Source organism: Thunnus albacares, chromosome 12 (genome assembly GCF_914725855.1).
Source record: "Thunnus albacares chromosome 12, fThuAlb1.1, whole genome shotgun sequence".
Classification (NCBI taxonomy): Eukaryota; Metazoa; Chordata; class Actinopteri; order Scombriformes; family Scombridae; genus Thunnus; species Thunnus albacares.
Genome location: NC_058117.1, coordinates 3,717,390 through 3,739,084, shown reverse-complemented (window position 1 = coordinate 3,739,084; position 21,695 = coordinate 3,717,390). Strand labels below are relative to the sequence as shown.

General features: G+C 41.1%; 2 protein-coding genes across 6 annotated transcripts in view; one reads left to right on the top strand and one right to left on the bottom strand.

Annotated features, from left to right (window-relative positions):
* Positions 1 to 13,299, top strand: part of LOC122993447 (nucleoprotein TPR-like) — a 27,627-nt gene extending 14,328 nt beyond the window's left edge. For 2 of the 5 annotated variants that reach the window (XM_044367604.1, XM_044367602.1), the window contains exons 29-55: positions 30 to 161; positions 301 to 431; positions 717 to 927; positions 1,036 to 1,185; positions 1,898 to 2,011; positions 2,219 to 2,323; positions 2,518 to 2,730; positions 3,383 to 3,421; positions 3,855 to 4,028; positions 4,412 to 4,523; positions 4,671 to 4,864; positions 5,121 to 5,191; positions 5,430 to 5,629; positions 6,332 to 6,511; positions 6,691 to 6,806; positions 7,114 to 7,188; positions 7,664 to 7,900; positions 7,987 to 8,182; positions 8,269 to 8,459; positions 9,174 to 9,254; positions 9,441 to 9,532; positions 10,092 to 10,204; positions 10,316 to 10,414; positions 10,553 to 10,694; positions 11,058 to 11,155; positions 12,509 to 12,610; positions 12,875 to 13,299. In XM_044367604.1, the coding sequence (XP_044223539.1) occupies positions 30 to 161; positions 301 to 431; positions 717 to 927; positions 1,036 to 1,185; positions 1,898 to 2,011; positions 2,219 to 2,323; positions 2,518 to 2,730; positions 3,383 to 3,421; positions 3,855 to 4,028; positions 4,412 to 4,523; positions 4,671 to 4,864; positions 5,121 to 5,191; positions 5,430 to 5,629; positions 6,332 to 6,511; positions 6,691 to 6,806; positions 7,114 to 7,188; positions 7,664 to 7,900; positions 7,987 to 8,182; positions 8,269 to 8,459; positions 9,174 to 9,254; positions 9,441 to 9,532; positions 10,092 to 10,204; positions 10,316 to 10,414; positions 10,553 to 10,694; positions 11,058 to 11,155; positions 12,509 to 12,610; positions 12,875 to 12,927 (3,621 nt within the window). In that variant the 3' untranslated portion in view covers positions 12,928 to 13,299. The remainder of the gene's footprint in view (positions 1 to 29; positions 162 to 300; positions 432 to 716; positions 928 to 1,035; positions 1,186 to 1,897; positions 2,012 to 2,218; positions 2,324 to 2,517; positions 2,731 to 3,382; positions 3,422 to 3,854; positions 4,029 to 4,411; positions 4,524 to 4,670; positions 4,865 to 5,120; positions 5,192 to 5,429; positions 5,630 to 6,331; positions 6,512 to 6,690; positions 6,807 to 7,113; positions 7,189 to 7,663; positions 7,901 to 7,986; positions 8,183 to 8,268; positions 8,460 to 9,173; positions 9,255 to 9,440; positions 9,533 to 10,091; positions 10,205 to 10,315; positions 10,415 to 10,552; positions 10,695 to 11,057; positions 11,156 to 12,508; positions 12,611 to 12,874) is intronic. The other 3 variants (XM_044367605.1, XM_044367603.1, XM_044367606.1) reach the window with 3 other exon arrangements.
* Positions 12,996 to 21,695, bottom strand: prg4a (proteoglycan 4a). The gene is made up of 15 exons (XM_044367427.1): positions 21,652 to 21,695; positions 20,494 to 20,594; positions 20,055 to 20,171; positions 19,078 to 19,191; positions 18,768 to 18,827; positions 18,308 to 18,367; positions 18,096 to 18,176; positions 17,735 to 17,953; positions 17,455 to 17,562; positions 17,127 to 17,213; positions 16,694 to 16,833; positions 15,628 to 15,787; positions 15,282 to 15,371; positions 14,706 to 14,837; positions 12,996 to 13,779 (listed from the first exon to the last, which is right to left on the bottom strand). Exons 1-15 carry the CDS (start codon positions 21,693 to 21,695, stop codon positions 13,589 to 13,591), a joined length of 1,704 nt encoding a protein of 567 aa, XP_044223362.1. The 3' UTR covers positions 12,996 to 13,588.

The window sequence follows — 21,695 nt, the reverse complement described above, 5'->3', positions numbered from 1 at the left end:
TATCTCCTCTTTCTGTCTCCCTCCATCAGCTGACCAAGCTCCAGTCAGACATCAGCCCACTGCATCACTCTTTGTCTCAGCTGTCAGAGAAGAATGGCTCCCTGCAGGCTGATAAGAGGATACTGGAGGAGGACCTCAAACGCTGTAGAGCCAGAGTGCAGGTAGGTGCACTGTCTCTCCTTATCTACTACTGGCAGACTACAGTACTTCTCGTGTTCTTCATGTGTTCTCTTTGATCTTCAAATTTCTACAGCTACTGTGTTAGTTTCTGTTTTACTTGAATGTGTGTCTCTCCTACAGCAACTGGTTAGCCAGCAGAAAGACGGTGATGTTGAAGAGAGACAGAAAGTCACCACCGAGAGAGAAGCTCAGCAGAGACGCATCACACAGCTAGCTGAGGAGACAGCCAAGCTAAAGACTGAGCTGGCCAGGTAGAAAATCCACTGAAACTACACACACACACACACACACACAAACCAAGGAGCCGCACATCTGGATGCAACAAAATAATATGTGAAGTAAAAATTTGCATTAGCCATAAGTAAGCGAGCCAAGAGACTGGATGTTAATGATAGAATAATGAAAATATTCTGTAATTTAACAGTTAAATTGAGCAGAGCAGAACATCCAGCAGCCAGTTATACTCAGTAGCAGAGTGATCAATGCATCCTTTTAGAGAAACATCTGACCTGAGATGATTGTTATGTGTGCTTCAGATCCAGTGCCAGCAGTAACTCGGCCCAGTCTCAGCTGCAAGCCCTCAGAGATTCTGTGGCCCGTCTGACGTCAGAGAGAGACACCCTGAAGAAAGACCTGGAAACAAAAAGCAGCGACATTCTTGAGAAGAACAAGACCATCACCCAGGTGAAGAAGATCGGACGGCGCTACAAAACCCAGTACGAGGAGCTCAAAGCCCAGCATGACAAGGTGGGACAGCATTCGTGGAATCAGTTGAGGTTAAAGACTCCAGGAAACAAGTAGTTAAGTATAGATCCAAACTGTAATAGTGATCCTTCGTGTGTCTGTGTGTTCAAGCTGGTGGAGGAAACAGCAGCTAAAGCTGGAAGTGAGGCAGGTTCAAGCCAGGAAGTGCAGCAGGAGCTGACTAAAGCCCAGGAGGAGCTCAACAAGGCCAAAGAGGAGCTGACCACGCTGAAAGAGGAGGTGCAGAAAAAGCAGGAGGAGGTGAGCAGGAAGATATTTTAGGCCTTTATTACCCCAAATTTTAATACCTTGTTTTATATACAATACATAAAGTTCTACATGTTCAGTCTGTGGTTTCCCAGTTTAGGTCTTTCACTTTTTCCACTAAATATGCTTTTATCACAGTTGCCAGATGGAACGATTTGCAGTACAGACCACTCATAAAATGTTTGGCATCATAATTTGTCCTTGACATTGGAGTGGAACAGCAACAACACGACTGCAATGTGTTTATTTATGAGAAATATAATAAAGATAAATAACAGATTTATGTATTTCTTGATATTGTAAACTTGTCACATGAGGTAATAATGTAATGATTTTGCACGGTTTCCCTTGCTTAACCACTGCACAGAAAAAGGGCATTGTCTTCTGAAAACAGTTGGGAGACAGTTACACAAACATTTGGTACAAGGATTGGACTCCATCGCAGAGTACAGCTTTGAGGGATGATGGGGACATGGACAGTTTTTTAAGATCCATAAAAAAAAACCCGAAACAATCACTATCAACAGGATTATGAGGGCCAAAACCAAATATAGGAAGAAATAAGAACACATAACTCAGGATTTTGGCAGTCAAGAATACTCCCAGTACTGATTTATCATACTCATCCTCATACATACATGGCTCTGCTCTTTTAACGTTTAAACCAGACTGGGGAAAGTGTCTTTAAATTGATTTGTTTCATCAGGCCCAGAAGTCCCGGCAGGAATCGGAGGAGGCCCAGAAGGAAAACCAGCAGAACAAGGACAAGTTCCAGGAGGTCCAAAACCAGCTGACACAGAACCAGAGCCAGCTGACACAGGTACTGTAGCACATTCAAGTTAACCTAAACTACCAGCAAGTCTGTCTGATCTGATCCAGATGTGACTGATGTGATGTTTTCTGAGATGTTTAGAAGATAATGGAGACTATTCAAACTCACCCAGGACATTTAGGTTAGTTCTCCATGTAGAGTCACTTACTGTAGTGAGGAATGACTGGTTTCATTGTCAACTTTTTGCCTCTATAGGTCCAGTCTCAACTGACCCAGACACAGACTCAACTTCAACAGAATCAGAACCAGCTGACACAGAGCCAGAAAGAGCTTCAGCAGGCCAAGACTCACAGCCAGCAGGTAAGCAGTGCTGCCAGGACCAGAGCAACATCTGACAGAGATGTGTGATCACATCCCTCAAAAATACACACACCTATTTTCTGGATTTGTGGCTGACATTTTAAATGTTTTGTAATGTTGATCCCCAAATTCACCCAACAACTGACCACAAACCCACAATAACCACTTCAACCTCCTCCTTCTCTAAATCACAGTTACAGAACCAGCTAAAATCAGCTCAGTCTCAAGCTCAGGCCCGTCAGAACCAGATTCAGCAGATCCAGAGGGAGCTCCAGCAGGCCAAAGACACCCTCCAGCAGAACCTGGCTAATCAGAAAGAGCTACAGCAGACGCAACAAACCAGTCAACAGAGCCACAACCAGGAGGTCACCAACCTCAAGACTGCTCTGAGCCAAGCAGAGAGCAAGGTGAGGAGGTTTCTCATTACTGTATATCTTTATCTTTTTGTAACAGTGGTCTAAAAAAACAAAAGGAAATACCTACCTATATTTATATAAAAATGGGTGACAAATTAAAGGAAAAACTGGTCCAGGTCTGAATGCTTGACCCCTACAGTGAGGGGATCTGGTGGCTCTGTTATGCTTTGGGGAGCATTTTGCTGGGATGGTTTGGGTCCACTTGTCCCCTTAGAGGGAAGGGTCACTGCAAATCAATACATCCTACGATCCTATGATGAAACATTTCTATCCTGATGGGAGAGGTCTCTTCCAGGATGACAATGCTCCAATTCACAGGACACAAGGGGTCACTGAATTGTTTGATGAGTATGAAATGATGTGAATCATACTCTATGGCCTTCACAGTCATGAAATCTCAACCCAATTGAATACCTATGGAGATTTTGGACTGATGTGTTAGACAGTGCTCTCCACCACCAACTCCAACACACCAAATGAGGGGCTTATACTAGATGGACACACAGTATAGGGGGCATTGTTGTAGGTTGTTATGGTTTGACATAAATCATTTTTACATTTTTCAAAGTGTTGCTGCTGTTGGGAATTTTTGTGCAATATTTCAACTACTAAATATGTGTTTGTATTTGCATCTTCCCATTAGATGACTGAGCTCCAAGGCCAACTGGACAGCCTGCAGAAGGTTGGGAAAAGCTTTACACAGAATTTTCTTGAACAAGAAACAGATTTATCAACACACAGTGATGTGTGTTGATAAATCAGTACATTTAGCATTTAAAGTTTTTCTGTATGAAGCACAGAGAGTTATGTACTTAATAGATGTATGCACAAAGATACTTGATTAGTAAACTAAGAATTTAACATTTCATATTGGCATTTAATTAACTGGGGAATACATTCACATAGACTGCTGTTGAATCACCATGAGTCATTGAATTTAATATAGTCTGTACACAAATTTTGCTTTTTATCAATTTTCCCTATTGCTCCTCACTCCTCTATCTGCCCCCCCTCTCGCATTATATTCATATCACTGCCTCATGCTTTTGTTCTTTCTTTTCAAATGTCTAATTTACACAATGTTTCTGCCCTACCTAATCGTTCGTCTTTGTCAGACGGTTGGTGAGCGTGAAGCAGACAACAAGCGTCTGCAGGAGCAGCTGAATGAAGCAAACCAGGCCAACGAAGCGAGCCGAGCTAGTTCCCAGTCTATCCAGGCTAGTGATGCTAACATTGCTAGTGACGCTAACCAGGCGCTACAAGAGGATCTGTCAAAACTCAGACAGGAGGTACTTCCAAATCCTGCTTGAATGTTGCATTTTTTTATTGACACTTATACGTTTTTGCTAATTAACAGTAAATTATTAGTGTGAGTTGGTGTGCAAATGGAAGCAGATCAGAAAACCAGGAGGCTTCGTACTGAAATATGAGCAAATATATTTATCAAACAGAGGGAATTAAAATGATGGCCTCTCTCTAATAAAGGCCTGGTACCCTTTTGAAGTTGAGGTAAATAAAGGCCCCGGCCACTTTTATAGGAAATACGCTATATCCTATAATGGAAGCAAAGTCTTCTGTGGGAATAAAATGGACTATATTCAAGATGAGGAGTTTCTTCAACACAATCATGAAATGAAACATTTTGATGACTAATGATGTTATTTTTCTACAGCTGTCTGACTGCAAGAACAGAGAGGAGCAGCTCAGACAGCAGATGGCTGACAAAGAGGAAAAAACTAAGAAGGCCTTCATGGGAGCCAAGACCAAAATCAACCAACTAAACAGTAAGTTACACAAGCGCTTACATAAACACACGCCGAATTGAAAACATGCACAACTAAACTTCTTTGTTTAGTTGTCACATTAGTTTAGTATTGTTACATTAGATTAAGAGTAACTTGAATTTGTTTGCCTGCACCATTGACTTGTAGCTGCCAAGGAGCAGCTCAGTCACGAGGTCGAAGAACTGAAACAGAATAAGGAGGACCTGGAGATGAGGATGAGTGCCCTCAAGTCTCAGTATGAAGGACGACTTCTTCGGCTAGACAGAGAACTCAGAGAACTGAGAGAGACACAGACACACTCTGACCCCAGAGAGGAACCACAGGACCAGAGTGGATCTAAGGTACACATCATCATGCTGGCTGTGGGACATGAAGGTCTCTGTCTCACCAAAACAAATCAAATATTTTTAGCAATTCTGTGTTCCATGCTATTATCATATGTATGCCTAAACGTTGAGAGAATTTTTAAAACCCTCTTTCTAAATGTAATGTGTAATTGCTATACGAATTATGTTTTTAATGTTGTTACATTCTCTACTCCCTCTGAGCCAGTTTTGTCATCTGATTGCAATCTTACAAACCTGTACCTTTACTTAGGCGGTTGATCCGGCCAGATCTGCAGACCAGAGACAGATATCTCTGAAGAGTCCAGCCCAAGACTGGGGAAGGTAATTAATGAAGACACACACACACACACACACCAGAAACAGTTCTGAATGGTTGTAAATAGGCTTTTATGTTTTCAGACAGTGGATGTAATCACAGTTCTAGCCCAGAATGGATCTGGTATGAGTTACAAAAGCTTAAGCGCTTACAGTAGTACAAACACAAAAAAACAAATAACACATGAAAAGTGTCTGCTGAAAAGAAATAACTGTGATATTAACTTGTCTTTTTCTCCATCAGCTCCAGCCTGTCTGAGCCTCCCACTGCCAACATCCGCCCCACCCCGAGTACTCCATCTCCTAGCAACAAGCCAAGCCCCTCCCCTGGTAGCAAGACCACGCCCCGTGCCAGCATCCGGCCTATGGTTACCCCGGCAACCATGCCCGTGCCCACACCCACTGCCACCGTCATGCCGACCACACAGACTGACAGCCAAGAGGGTAAGAGCAAGAGATGAAAGGAAATTTAAAACAGAAGTTTGTAGCAGTAGCAGTAGAGTTTCCATCATCACAAGAAAATTTTGGAGAAACAACAATTCCTTCTAGTTTGTTAAACATGAGTTAAGTGAAGTTTCAAGTGTCAATGTGAAATAGATGGGGCCGGAAGCTTGGTGGCTCGCAGGTCTAGTTGGTGAACTGCTATAGCTGGAGAACTTCTCGCTAGCATTTACATTTACATTAACAAGCTTGCTAATGGTTTCTTAACTTAATGTCTTAGCTTGGTTGCTAACAGGATAATATATAGACACAGTTTATTCAAAAAAACATATTTGTACCATCGTCTCCTGTCTCACAACTGTCTGCAAATCATTAGTCTTTTGTGAAACAGTTTTTACTCTTTACGACAGAGGAGAGTTAATGAAAGTGGACGGTGCAAAACTGCTAATAAGCTACGATGGCTTCCTCCATTTTGGACTCTCTGGCACTGTCAAAACACGAAACACAACACATTTGTGTGTATTTACTTTGGCCCTGTGAGCAGTTCCATTGGAATTAATTGAATTAGTCATGATATTTGCGGTTTTAAATGCTGGTGTGACCAGGCCTTAAAGTTGAATATATATGTTGACTGTGCGGTGGTTATATAGGGGTTTAGCTGATGGTGTTAACTGTAAGAGTGTGGTGTAATGTCTGTCTCAACAGCAGCCTCCGTACACTCTACCAGTGCCAGTCTGGTGAACACACCCACATCGATGACTCAGCCAACCAGCACTCAGACTACAGCATTTGTCCAGCCCACCCAACAGCAGGCAGCCAATCAGGATGCCAGCTCTAGTGTGGAGGCAGAGCGACCATCTACGTCTTCCTCTCTGAGTGGAACAGGTGAGCAGGACTTTGTCTCAAACCCCCATGAAGAACAAAAAGATGTTTGACTTAATACAGGAATGACTTTAAACACCATAACACACATTAAAAGGAAAGTGATAAGAGGAAATGAAATCATCCAGTGGTAGTATCAGAAGAAGACGTGTATGTGTGTTTGTGTGTCTGTTTGACTTAAGCAGGTTCAAAGAGAGGCAGAGAGGAGGAGGAGGAGGAAGAGGAGAGCAGACCAGAGAGCTCACACACCCCTCCAACTACCAAAAAACTACGACTAAGAACAACAATGGCGCCGCAGGTAAACGCAAAAACCCAGAGACAGACTGTTCTGTATTCATGGCCTCTGTTACTCATCGTGTCATGTCTGTATTTATCTTTTTTTCATTGCTACCACATAGCATAGTTGTAGTTGTTACTATGTACTAACATGCACTTTTTACTTTTTAGCATTCTGATATTTATTGTTATTTTATCCTATTTTATTGAGATGCGTGTTTGTGTGTGTTCGTATGCTTTTAAATTTTCCTGATGAATAAAGTGAATTGAGTTGAACTGACTGTAAGTAACTAACTGTAACTACAGCTGTGTACTGTTGTGTTTTTCAGATGGAAGGTGATGAGGAGATAGAAGGAGAGCTAGGGGATGAAGGAGAAAGACAGGATTCTCCAGATGACAGTCAGGTAAAAAAAAAAAGATCAAAGGAATAAATGTCATTAATAGCTAGTTTTTCATATCACTGTTGACAGAACGACTTACCTTTTAAATGAATGTAGGGTTTGACCAGTGTGGATATTTCAATTAATACTTCTACTATTTGTGAAATGACCATTTGGAGGCTTCAAGTTTCCACATCACACTTGTGTAAGTTGTATACTGGATCATGATTGGCTCCAGACTAGTTGTGATGTCACAAATCATGCTCGTAGGCCCGCCCCTTAAAATTGGATTTTCAATGAGCACAGAGAAACTTTCCTCTTTCAGCACAGTTAAGCTCAAACATCGGAGTGAAGTAACGATGAGCAACAACAGGTTTTGTGAGGAGGGCAGTTTTAATAGCTACCACGGATATGTTATATGAAATTGGATTATACAGTAATTATGATGGTTCTGCAGTGGTTTAAAATACTTGACAATACGTTCATATTTGGGTCGTAGGAGCTCCCTGAAGAGAGCTTTCCCATCTTAGCTGAAGACGACGAGGACATCGAGGGAGAAGGCGTGTCCCAGTCCGTCCCCTCTGATCAGATGTCCCTCCAGGGCTCCACTCTGATTCGGGATGTCATCGTGATTGACACAGACAGCGAGAGCCGTGAGAGCAAAGACGGGGAGGATAAGCAGGAGGACGACGGTGAAGAGGAAGAGGAGGAAGAAGAAGAAGAGGAAGAGGAGGAGGTGCTGCTCTGTTTACTAACTTGTCTAAATGTCTGCTTTGATCTGTTGTCTGGAGATAACCCCCATCCTTTTTGTGTCTTTCTCAGTATAAGGAGGAAGAGGATGATGATGAAGATGAGGACGACGCCGGTGACAGCGAGATGAGGGGAGGAGAGGAGAGCAATGAAGAGAGCAGGGAGGCTGAAGAAGAGGAGGAAGAGGAGCCGTCAGAAGCCACCAACGCTGAGGAGAACGTGTGTGGAGCATCTTCAGACTCTCGCCGTCCCTCTGAGCCGTCACACAGTGAGAACAGCTGCACTTTGACATCCAGTAGAGTTTATTTAAATCCCATTCTGAAACAGCTGATGTGAGTCCCTGATCTCTTCCAGGTGAAGGCAGCAGCAGCGCCGCATCGGAGTCTGACCCCCCCAGAGACCCTGTACACCTCGCCCCCACTTCCTCCCCTTCCTCTTCCTCACTCACACCCCGCCTTCCCCAACCCCGTAGGCCCCCGCACCCCCTCCCTCCACGGCTCTACATCCAACCTCCAGCTCCGGAGCTGGGACCCCCACACACACAGGTATACACACACACACGGCTTGATCAAATTAAATAAGAAATCACATTTCGTCTTGTTAAAGTTGGCGACAGCTTTACCAGACAAGGCACCCGATTGTGCAAAGTGGTGGGAAACGAATGGAAAGATGCTTCCTCAGGAAATCATGGAAGATGCAGTGTCACGATTCGAACACACAGCACCATAATTCTGCAACCAGAGGCAGATGGTGTGGCTTTTGTAACAGATGATTATAGTACAAAGATGATGGAAATAAATCATTTTAATTGTTAAAGTGTCATATGATCACATCAGTCCGACACCATTTCAGGTTTAAAGGACCTCTGTGTAAGATTTAGTAGCATCTAGCAGTGAAATTACATCTAGCAGTGAAATTACAGATTACAACCAACTGTCCTCCTACCTGTGCACTGCATGCTCTGCACTCAGCACCAAAATACCACACAGACCAGCTAAGCAAATTTCAAGGTCAGGAACATACCAAACTGTCATAGCACTGCTTAGCCATGAAAATAGGCCCCAAGATACAACCAAACATCCAAATAGCAGATTAGCCTGAACCCTGGACTACACAACCAAACAACTTGGAACTTCCCAATAAGAGTTCAACATAAAGATGAGGGGGAAAAAATGTGTAAAAATGAATAAATAAAAGTCTTTAATAAATTGTAGAATACTCTAAAAGTGATGACGTGTGTGTGTGTGTGTGTTATCCAGAGACAGTCCTCTCAGCTGCGCCGACCATCAACAGGACTTCAACGTGGTGGACTTCAACTAACACCTGGAATAGGCAGTAATGTAAGAGAGATTTTGTGTGTGTGTGTGTGTGTGCAATATATTTATGTTATATGTCAGATTTTATACTGTCATGATGTATGGTATTATAGTGTGTATTACATTGGTCTAAATTGGGTCATATATACTGTATGTACCAGACATATGAGGTCAATGTTTTAGCTGAAAAAGTGTGTTTGTGTGTTGCAGCAACATTTCTTCGATGATGACGACAGGATGGTTCCCAGTACTCCCACACTGGTAGTCCCACACCGAACTGATGGCTTCGCTGAGGCTATACAGTAAGACACACACACACACCTATAAAATCAGAATGTATACAATTACTTACTTTGCAGGAATCCAACAAATTGCATTTTGTAAATCATTTGAAAGATGCATTGCTGTAGATGTTTTTAAAAAAAAAATTCTGACCTGGATTTTCAAAAGGAGCAAACTGATTTCCACCTGTTTTTTTCTGTAAATCCAAGAGTTCTGTTTATAATATTTACAGTGAAAGGTCATCAGAAATGATTTCCAATAACCAAAGTATAGAGACAAATCAGGAAAATGAGCTGCTTTTATCCCTCAAAATAGGAGTGTAATTGCCTCATGCAGGTAAAAAAAATAAGATTTTTACCCACAAAAATTGTCTTTTTTTTTTTTTTTATTCAAACTTTTTTTGGAATAAAAACTGAATATAATGATCCCAAGATAGAAACATTTTAGGATTTCTTTTTCGAGCCTTCTTGAAAGATAAATTTTGTGTGCACCGGACAAGTACAGAAATAACTTTCCACCATACAGCCTTCACTTGGATAGGAGTAGTAAGTCCCTAAATTCTGTCTTTCATCTCCTCAGTTCTCCTCAGGTGGCAGGTCTGTCCACCAGGTTCAGGTTTGGACCTCCAGAGGATCTGCTGCCTCAGACATCAGCCTCACACTCTGACTTGGGACAGCTGGCCTCTCAAGGAGGTACTACACACACATACTGTACATACTAACACGTCATTATGCCTGATCTAAAACACTTCTGTTCATTTTTTAACACTTATCCTGTCTCTTAAACTGCTGCTGTATGTGAAGGTCTGGGTATGTATGAGTCTCCTCTGTTCCTGGCTGCTCACGACGAGGACGGAGGAGGAAGGAGTGTCCCCACCACACCTCTACAGGTGGCTGCACCAGGTAAAACACACACACACACATATTAATACTGTACATTACAAAGAACAGCGGGTGCACTACTAAAGTGCAACAGGTATCAGTGTCGTTGAAACATTAATAATAGATGAATGATGTTCCCTGACTCTCCATCTCTGTCAGTGACAGTCTTCACAGAGTCTCTGCCCTCAGACAGCGCTGACAATATGGCATCCCAGTCTGTTCCCATGGTAACTGCCTCCACCGGGATGGCCTCGGCTGCAGATGATGGAGACGAGGTCTTCATGGAGCAGGAAGGAGAGGGGTGAGCAGCTTTTGACCGGTCGGGCCTGAAGTGTCTTTAAGTAAATGGATATGAAGAGTGGGACTCTCTAAAGCTGCTGCAGGAAGCTAAATCTGTGGGTGTGATGATAGAGGGGCTGATCATGTGACAGATAACTTCCAGTTCACTGACCAACTGCAGCTTGTAAGTTGTCAAAGTGACTGAAAAACACACTGGTAGTAATGGTCAATTGAGTTTCTGGACCGTTTCACTGACAGTGGAATAAGATTGCAAGGACAATCATAGTAGTTGTATTTTTTTGGACTTTGGAGTGTTTTTTTAAGCACAGTGACAAGATGGAGCCTCTCCTAACTGTGTGTTTGTTTTGTTTTGTTATTTTTATAGCCCTGGGATTGAGTCTTCTTTGGACAGCCAGGCAGACATGGAGTCAGCAGGACAGCAGAGTGATGATGCATCACTTCCATCCACCAGCCAAGTCCCTGGTAATTTATTGTATTTCCTAACTGGAATTCACATTTAATAGCATGATTCTCATTATAATCCCCAACCAGCTGTTTCTTGTATTGTAGTGGCTGCAATAATTGGACTATGTTGCTTTTTCAAATTCTAATATTTAACTTTCAAATAATCTTTTTTTCTCATTCCCATCCACATATTCTTCCTCATTTAATAATCTGGTAATGTGTTCCTTAATGTCCAGTTTGCACATGCAAACACATGTTTATGCAGGCAGTGGAAATTGTAAATATCTCAGATGTTGAACCTGAGGTCTCAATTACAAGTCTTTATGGTCCCGATGGTAAACAGCCTGTGGAAAACCTTCCCTAACCAGACCAGACTTTTAGCTATGCTAGCAGCATGGCTAGATAGTCAGACGTGACGACCTCTTTCACTTTTCAGTCTGAAAGGTTCATATACAGCAACCTTATGGCACGCTGGTTGGACAAAACATTTGTTGACGTTACTTTGAGCTCTAGAAAATTGTAATGCAATTTTTTCAAGGTTTTGTAATATTTTATAGACCAAACAAATGATGGATTAAAGGGGACCTATTATACTTCTCATATTTTCATTTTTCCAATGTCACAATGTCTGATGTTCATATTAAAGGCCAACGTATCAAATAATAAGGTAAACTCAAGGTGTGACTTGAGTCGAGCTGGCACGCTGTGATTTTTTTTATTAAGCACCACTGCAAAGTAAAATAAGAAGTTTACCAATTGGAGGTGTGCTGGTCATCTGTAGCTCTTCATCAAACATCATCATCACTGTTGCTGTTTCTGCTTGTACTATTCCTCCCTGCATTATTTCTAACTGATCCACTGAACAAAAAGCTCCAAATCCATATCTTATGTGTTTGTAGCACACGGCTTATTCAGCGAGGAACACGTTTCACTTCCTGTTAATTCTTCACAATAAAAATCTCGCATTTTTTAGTCACAGGGTGGGCACATCAGGAGACAGGAGCTAAAACTGCCTGTTAGAGACAGAGGCTGAACTGAGGGGCTGCATAAAGGGCCAGTATAAGACAAATAAGGAGTTTTTTGAACTGTAAATCATGCAAAGCTACTCTAGTAGAATCCCAGAATAAAAATAAAGAGCTGGAAATGAACATAATAGGTCCCCTTTAATAGAAAATATAATGTGATGTGATAAAAAGCATTAGTCATTAGTTGCACATAAAAGTGATCAAACTGATGTTTAATGCAGTGACCTGGGTTCAACTGTTATGCATCACAAAAAACTCATTGTGCTCTGCTGCTATGATAAGCTTGTGTCCCCTCACTGAATGTTTAACATCCAGTCTCACTGCTCATCTCTGGTTTTATTCATAGACACCAGCAGTCAGCGGCGCAGTCAGCCTTTGATCAGCAGCCTGTCAGGCAGAGGAACCAGAGGAGGGAGGGGAGAGGCCAGGACGTTACTCAGCCGCAGAGGTAAGAAACTGAAACTGGACTTGGAGACTGAACAGGAGGGATTATGCAGAACCCTGCTGGACCTTTTAACCTCTGCTTAATCTGTAGACTTAATCAAATGACACAAGTCACTCCGCATGTGATGATGAAGCTGTTTATTGACGTGCATGAAGCAGAGAGCAGCGTTAGACATGGACATTACAAACATTATGAGGATAATATAAAACAGTGGTGATGTGGCATCACCACCATTCTAAACTGCTTTCTCCTAATGTTTGTTTTCAGGAACTTTTGCACGGGGAAGGGGAGGAGCCATGGGCAGAGGGAGCCTCCTCTAGTAATTGCCACCAGCACCAACTCCATCATCTCATCAATAATGAAACAAAAAGACAACAACTCTGTTCTCAATTATTTTTTGTTGCATTTGAAGACACTCATATCCATAGATTTGCTATCCAATTAGAATCAATAATCCCACTACTACAGGATAGATATGAGAGCTTTGTATGTGTGTGATCTTTACTCTGAGATGTGTTTGGTCACTTTGTTTTGTGTGATTTGGCCTCAGATCCAGTGAGTTTTTAGTTGTGTTTTATAATTTTTGTTTTCCATGTGTTCATGAGAGCAGTACCGGTTTTGTTGGTGTCTTTATTGCTCTGTCATCGGGCTGTTAATACACTTGTTTTAATAATAAAGTCGAATAATGAGTAGCAGTGATGTCATGTGTTGTTTCATAACCATGGTGGGGGCACAGGGGACTTTCATTGTATCTTGCTTCCTTATTTGGACATAATTGAAGGTCAAACAGAATGTGGAGTTGGGGCAGAGTGGAGACATTTCTAAAATTGGTGGGTGAGACCTGACTGACAATGATATGAATGTAAGAGAAAAAAATAGTGAACTGTCACAAATGGTCTAGCTGACAAGTTAAATAGAGTTGGTTGTGCTGAAGCAGGTAACGCCAGGACAGAGCCTCTTATCTCTTCTTCAGGGTTTCTTCTAGGGACATTGCAGCCACACTCTGATGGAGTTGGCCGGCTGCGGAGGGTCAGCATTCTGAGGGGCCATGTTGGTAGTGTCGGTTGCCGCAGCAATAGGTCTGAGGATGGGTAGAGGTGCAAAGACTGCAGATGGGTCAGGTTTGGCCAGCACCGGCAGGTCACCTGATATCTGGATTCTGAAGAACAGAGCTGCAGAGAGGACAGAGTATATGATTTTAGCTGTTTTACCACTTCAGTGACGAAAGATATGGTAGGTCAGCATCTGTTTGGAAAAACCTCTGTGAGACATTAAAATGTGGCACTGGAAATCAGGAGAGGTGTAATATACACTACAGTTAGACTACAAATGACACTAGTTTTCTCAGTGATTAACTCTGCATTGATTTGTTTGCTCAGAAGCAGCAGAACAATCTAAACCGACATATCACAAAATACTGTTAATGTGTATGTTAGCAAACACTTCACATAAAACAAAAAAAAATAGGTAGGTGTGAATCAAATACAATTAAAAAGCCAAATTATATACTATAAATAAAATATGAAAACAAATAAAACAGAATAGACTAAACATGGGACCAAAATGTTATTTCTAAGATATAGTGAATATAATACATTGTACAATATACTGTATGTATACCATATGAATAATTTACACTATGTATATACAGATGGCTATCTTTAGGGTCTGAAGTGCAAAAGAGAAATATCTCTTTAGTGTTTACTTTATGTACTGTATATACAGTACATAGTGTTAAGTATTCATACAGCTCTGTTTGGTTTTCCACCAACTCCTGAGAAAAATATCTGTTTCTTAATCTGCTAAATGCTCCACTTTGTTTACTAGCTCATTGTGAACTGTGTCAGTCTGCTGTTTGGAGCTGGACTAGACTGCTAGTCTACAGTGGTGCTGCTGCTACTGGAAACCAGGTTGATGAGAGCAGTGAGACTGAACCAAACAGTAAAGTTGTAGGTCATAAAACCAAAACAATGAGCTGAAAGAGGCTAAAACACGCTAAGCTAAGAGACACTGCAGAGTTAGTCATTCTTAATATGAAAGCATAGTAGTAGTTTATGAATGATGAGAATCAACAGTATGCAGTCTGGGAGGTTCTTACGTCCAGAGAAGACATAGTGTTGATATACGTCACTCCTCTGGGGGCTGGGCATGGACAGAGCAGATGTGACCGGGGTGGGGAATCCCTTCAGAGACACTTTGAGGTTGATCTTTGCACTTAGAAGACCCACAGCTGGGTGTGAGAAATAAAAACAGTGACAATAAGTAAGTTTTAGAATAAAAAAATTTCAAACAGCACCCATTGTCTACTCATAAACAATCAGTTAGTGGTGAGGATTTAGTTGTTAAGTAGATTGGTCGCTCTGTTTTGGTTTAACTGAAAATTCTATCTCAACCAGTTTTACAGGATTTTAAAGGAACAGTCCGACATCTTGAGAATACTATTTTGTTGCTGTCAAACCCACACTCAGATGAAAAGATGGATATCACTTTCATCTGTTTGTCTAAATCAGAGATGGTTCTGCAAGGTGATTAGCCTAGCTTAGCACAGAGACTGGAAGCAGGGGGAAATTGCTAGCCTACTTCTGTCAAACATGTCATCTGAAGGCGGCAACAAGCACATTTCCCAAAATGTCAGACTGTAGTTCTTGCTTGCTAAATAAGTCATACTACTAACCAGCCCGGTGACCCCTCTGTGAGCTCTTAGCTTTCACATTGCAGGGGGGAGTGCTGCCTGATGGGAAGGTGAACTTCTGCATGATGTCTCCTAGAAGAAGGACAGAGACAGATACAGTTTGTCACGTCCATGAACTCTGTCAAAAAGAAACATAGTATGTCCATCTATCTGTGAATTCATCTGTCTTTGTTCATTTATTTATCAAGAGAGAGCTGACAGAGTTCCATATAGTTCCATGCCTTCATACAGTGGGCCAGCATAAAGTCCCAGTTACAACCTGGACTTGAAGCTCATCAGGTTAGAGTCCCTGTCAGCTCAATGATCTCTTTCTGTCTGTCTTCCTCACCATTCTTAAAGAAGAAAATGGTCTCCGGTTTGTTCTTGGTGGCTGGTACTGCCAGTGCAGCAGTGATGGGTCCCATCAGACCTGGGAATTCTGAGGCCAGAGGTTTGGGGAAGCCCGGCTCCATCATCATGTTCCTGTCTAGACGCCAGTACTGGTCTCCCTGGTGGGGTAGATGAGAGATGGGCAGGAAGGATTGGTGAAAAGATTTATGACTGATCTTTTAGTCAGCAAGCAAAAGGACATAAAAATGCTCTGAGACACTGGATCTTATTGAGTTTTTTTCAGGCTGCTGTGGACAAAATCTATGACTGCACTATGCACTCTGACATCATGCATCTTAAGGGGATTTCTCTCATACTGTACTGCCATTATTGTACTGCAATTTGAAAATATAAATGTACTATTATACACTCAAATACAGGAAAATTCATTGAAAATTCATTAAAAATCACATGTACAGTTTGACAAAAATACAGGTGCAGCCTCATAAACTGTATGAGTAATCATGAATTTGTTCAGTTTTCATCTACATTGCTAAGGAAGAGAAGACTTGGTTTGAAAATTGATTTTAAAAAGTTGAGTCATGCAACTGTGAAGATTTTCATCAACACTTCAGGCAACAATCTTTGTGAAATTAGTGAAGCAGACAAAAAGCAACAGATTTTGCAGAGCATTTTGGAAAACTACTTTATTTGATTGTTATACTGTCAGATTTGACCTCTCAGACAATTCATTTTCAAACAATTTCCAATTCATATTTTATATATATATACATTTCCCTTCACGCCAGCATTACTAGACTGACTGTTGTCATTGTTTTGTATTACTATTTGTTGTGGTGGTAAGAGAAGAATCTAGTATTAATAACATATAGTAATATTAGTAATTATTGTTGTAGATAGAGTAAAAGTAGTAACAAATGGTGATAGTACTAGTAGTGGCAGCAGTCAAAACAGCAGCTGTGGTACCACACATCTCACACATTTACTAGACGGACCTACAGTAGTATCAGGAGCAACACAGTGGTTGTAGTTTTGGTAGCAGCAGTAGTGATGGGTTACAATACCTTGATAATGTAGGTTTGTCCATGGCAGTTGCTGCGTGTGAACACAGTGTCGATGGGTGAGGAGATACCCAGAGTGTCTGTGATGCTCTGTGGACGACTAGCTGAGCGACTGACGGGGTCAACTGACCAGAACAGCTCGCCTGAAACACACACATGTAACTGATACAGCTTACACAGGACACTCAGAGACTCACTACACTTACATGCACAGATCACACAAACATCATACAGATTCAAAATATGTGAACACCACATTGACATTATATGCTTATAATTTATTTTTCTTCTCTATTGCATGTTCTGAAGATCTTTTTATCACCGAGTCATTACACACACTTACACATACTGAATGTAGAAACAATATAGACTAATACAACATTTACCTATAAGAGCAACTGGACATGACGGTTTGCAACAACAAACACACACTGACCTTTAAATATCAGGATGGACCCATTGATGAGAGCTGTCAATCCATTAATGAGGGAGTCACTGCAAAGGTCAACATCAACAAACAGTCCTACGCACACACACACACACACACACACACACACAATTTTTCTGTTAGAAATCACTGTTCAGGTACCTTTTATTTTATGTTCAAACTTTTTCAATGAACAAAATAAAGAGTCTTTTTGGTAAAGAAACGTTGAATCTGTCCAGAGAGGATCAGATCTATTAAAACACTTTTTTAGACGTCATTATTTGAAACTTGGTCAAATTGGGGCACACACACACATCTACAGGACCATTTGTCCCACCTGCTCCTGGTCCCTCAGTGCCTCCTTCCACTGCAGAGGGTCCCAAGGCCTGGGCTATGTCCTGCAGGGTGCTGGTTCTGGGCATGGAGCCTGCAGGGCCACTGAGATCTGCCAACAAAAATCATTAAAATGCATTTTTGTATTAAACATTTTTTTTTAACTTATCAAGGATACATTAAGCAATTAGTTTGTTTTAAACAAAAACAAAATTGATCAAATATTCAATCAAACACAAATATTAAAGTCAAATTGAAATTGAAATAATCTGTGTTTGAGTCACCTTGACTTGTTCCTGACAGAGTAACTTCCCCATGTAACGGCACTTGGTGGACATTAACAGCTCCAGGACCAGAGGGGCTCACAGGAGCACCGAGGCCCCAAGACAGAGCACTGCGGCTGGGCAGAGAGGAGCCAAATGCAGGGGAGTCTGGAGCCCCACTGTAAGAGGAGGGGATGGACGTCGGCAGCTGACCAAAAGGGCTGTAGGTATTACTCATACCTACAGGAGGAATGAAGGAGGAAGAAGAAAATAGCTTACATTCATGAGCAAAACAAGTTGTTTTTATAAACAATTCAACCATTGGAGTAAAAAAAAAGAAATATAAAATAAGGAAGGAAACAAAGAAAGAAATTTTCCAAACCATATTGGAGTGGATTGGTTAGTATGCCAGGAGGGGTGGGGCCAGAGGAGGCAGACAGGGGGTTGAGGGGTCCTAATCCACCTTGACACAGCAGATTCAACAGAATTAATCATTATGATGAATAATAGATCAAACTGACTGACACATTCACAGTTATATTTTTGTTTGGTACAATCCATCAGGACAACAAATTCAGCATTAGAACAACGCACCTGTGGACCATTCCTCACTCTCACTGGACTTCTTTTTGTTCTTCTTTGCCTTCCGATTTCCTGAGGAAGAGGAGAAAATAGTGAGATAAAGAAAGACAAGGATATCAGTTTTATGAAGCAAAAAGGAACACATCGCCAGGCTTAAAAGCATAATGTTCCTTTTGCCTCTGCATTTAAAAATGTACTTTACCAAGGTTTATTCTGTCTGATTTATCAGCACAAACTTATTCCTTGTTAGTCTTACTTCTCTTGCAGCTCATACAGGCTTAAAGATTAACAACTGACATGGCAATAATGGCCTTGCAATGTTCCCACAAGGAGCAAAACATGTTTGGATATTGTATTCAGTGAACAACAGAAGTAACAGTTATGGTTTAATGATTTCCAGTGTAAAAGCTAAATGGGCAGTGAAAGGGAAGCTCTGCTGCTGGTTTGTTAGTTGTTAGTGTCGGCTTCTAACCTGCAACTATGGCCCTCAGAGGCTGCACGCTCCGGAGATGAGAGGCTAACGCACTGGCATCTGTGGACAGAGTGACAATGTGGTAGAGAGCAGTGTGAGTAACCAAGTGATACACAGTTAAAGAAGACTATGTCAGCTATTCAAATCTTTATCTATCAGTTATAAGTATCAGATAGTTTTGTCTTCTCAATACCAAGGCTTCATATATCTTCATTTAGATGTCTTTACTCTCCACTACTAGTCTAGGTTTGTTGCTAAGGTACGGTGAGGCATTATGTGTACTTGAGTGGTCATGGTTGTTGGTCCCTACCGCATTGCATCTGGTAGTCATGGCAACAGGTATTGTAGCGGACACACTGTGGATCACACTCACACATCCGACCACGCCTGAATGTCTCACCACAGCGACCCTGACAGGACAGAACTGAGAACAGACAGACCAAAAGAACATTATATCAACACAGCAGAGTACATGTTGCCTTCAACTGGTCAAAACTGTCTGAATTTCAAAGCTGAATTACTAAAATTTGCCACTAGGGGGAAGAAATACTCACAAATTAAGCTCACAGACACACAGCCCTGAAAAATGATGGCCTCATAAAGTTGTCATTGCTAACGTGTTAGGAAAAAGTTGCTTATTTACACATCCAGCAGACACAAAGAAACATTAGCATACATTTCGAGTCGTGTTTCTGGCCACTTGATGAATTTTCTCCATTAAGCTCCAATTTGGTCTCCACCTACTCCTGTGAAAAACATCTGGTGCTTTTAGCTGCTAAATATTCCACCTTTCTAGTTGCTAGTCGCTAACATTGTCTGCTTGCCGTTTAGTCCTGGGCAGGTCGCTGCCTGCTGCTGGAAACAGGGTTGTTGAGAGCAGTGAGACTGAACCATAGAGTAAATATGTCATAAAACCAAAACAATGAGCTAAAAGAGGCTTAAAAACTCCCTAGAAAAAAAGACAAATAAGCCAAAAGAGGCAAAATGGTTCCATCAAACCAAAACAATGAACTAAAAGAGGCCAAATATTTTCATAGAGATGCTACAAGTTCTATAAGGATGTAAAGTTGGCTGATCCCATGACCAAATGTGAAAGTACATTTGAGTCAATTGATTTAATGATAATAAAGACATTTTTATTAATGGCATGAGGCATCAACCTAGAATGTCTAATACGATACTATTTATCTTTGCTGCTTTATAACTTTTTGCTGCTTCCACATCAGTTTTCCCCAGATGAATCAATCAAACATATTGTTATCTATCTTATCTTATTAAGTGTCTTACCAGGGGTGCAAGTAGCCTGAAAGTCTTTGCAGCATTCATTATATTGCAGGCAGTTCAAGTCACAGGTGCACTGCTTGCCTCTGGTGAAAATCTCACCACAACGACCCACACAGCTGCCTGAAGGGAGGAAATTTACGTCATACTTTGATTTACATTCATATGACATTAAAGCTTTAGGTACATTATTATATACTATTGTATTATACAATAGTGTTAGTTAGACTGAATTGTAGTATTAGAGATTTGGTGGCATACTACGTACAATATTGAATATTATCAGGAGTCATATGTTCATTACATCATAAGGTAGTATAGGTGTATTATTAGGCATCATATAGCATTAAAAGTATTATAAAACATGGAATATCCATAGTCTTGGTACCATAAATGAAAACGTTCAATTATTTATAAGATTTAATAATATGTGTCATATACGCACCTGGTCCAGCTGCAGCAGTGAAGGTCACAACAAAACCAAGCAACAGAAGCCACAGTGACATCTTCATCATCATCTCTATCCAAGACTCTGTGAGAACGGGACTGGATTGAAAAGCAGTTGAGGGTGAGTGTCAGGATCAGAGTAATTACCTTCTCCTCTTCTTCTCTCAGTGTGTCAGTCTGTTGGTCTTATATATGAGACAAAAGCAGTGAGACAGGACACTTTTAATTAGCATCACACACACACTCACAATACACCCACAGACTAATTAAAAACAGCCAAGACGTATTTAAACTTCTTACACTGGCTGTAAATTGACTCCTACACACAGTAATCCCTTTCAAGACCAGAGATGGAGAGTAACTGATTACTAATCACGCCACTTACTATAATAGCTTTTAGTTATTAGCACAGATCCTGGTTTCATCTTCTTTTTAAAATGTTTATAATATTTTACTTTTTACTTGTTCAGTGTCATATAGCACCTTTAAAAGTAACAAAAGCTTACATTGGGGACCAGTTTTAAATGATAGATAAAAGCACTTAAGTACTATATCGCAGTAGGGGCTTTTTCTCTCGTGAGGTCTGTGGTTTTATCCACATGTGATATTACTCCCACCTGTTACCCTATGACCACTTTATTCCCTGCTAACCAGCTTGAGGAATAAGGTGCTTGAGCCAGCCAGAACTGATGTCATGTGGTTTCAACACTTTTGTGGTGGAGTTTCAATTGTTTAGCTCAGTCCCTGCGTCATAAAAAGTGTCTACATGTGGGTGATTTTCACAAAGAGAAGATGAGGGGACAAAGCCAAAGAGAGGAAACGAATGAGAGAGGTCAAGCTGGTGAGGCGTTTAGTACGATGTGGACATTTTGTTTCATTTTTGATTTATTTATCTCTTCCTAACATCGAGACAAAGCTGGCTAATGCAGAAAGATATTTTACTTACTTAGTATTGTAAAATGCAAAAAAGTGGTGAAACAAAATATTTCAAAGACCATTCATTCTTTGTGAAGACTGGAGCAACACCAGGCAACAATCATGAACAATCAAGACACCAGAACACTTCCAACATACAGAAACAAGCTCTAACAACGCAGAATGTGCTCCAATCTCTGAGACGAGAATCAATATGTATCAGGATGTATCAATAACCAACCCCATCATATGGTCTTCATCTGCAGACAGGGTGTGCTCAGTCAT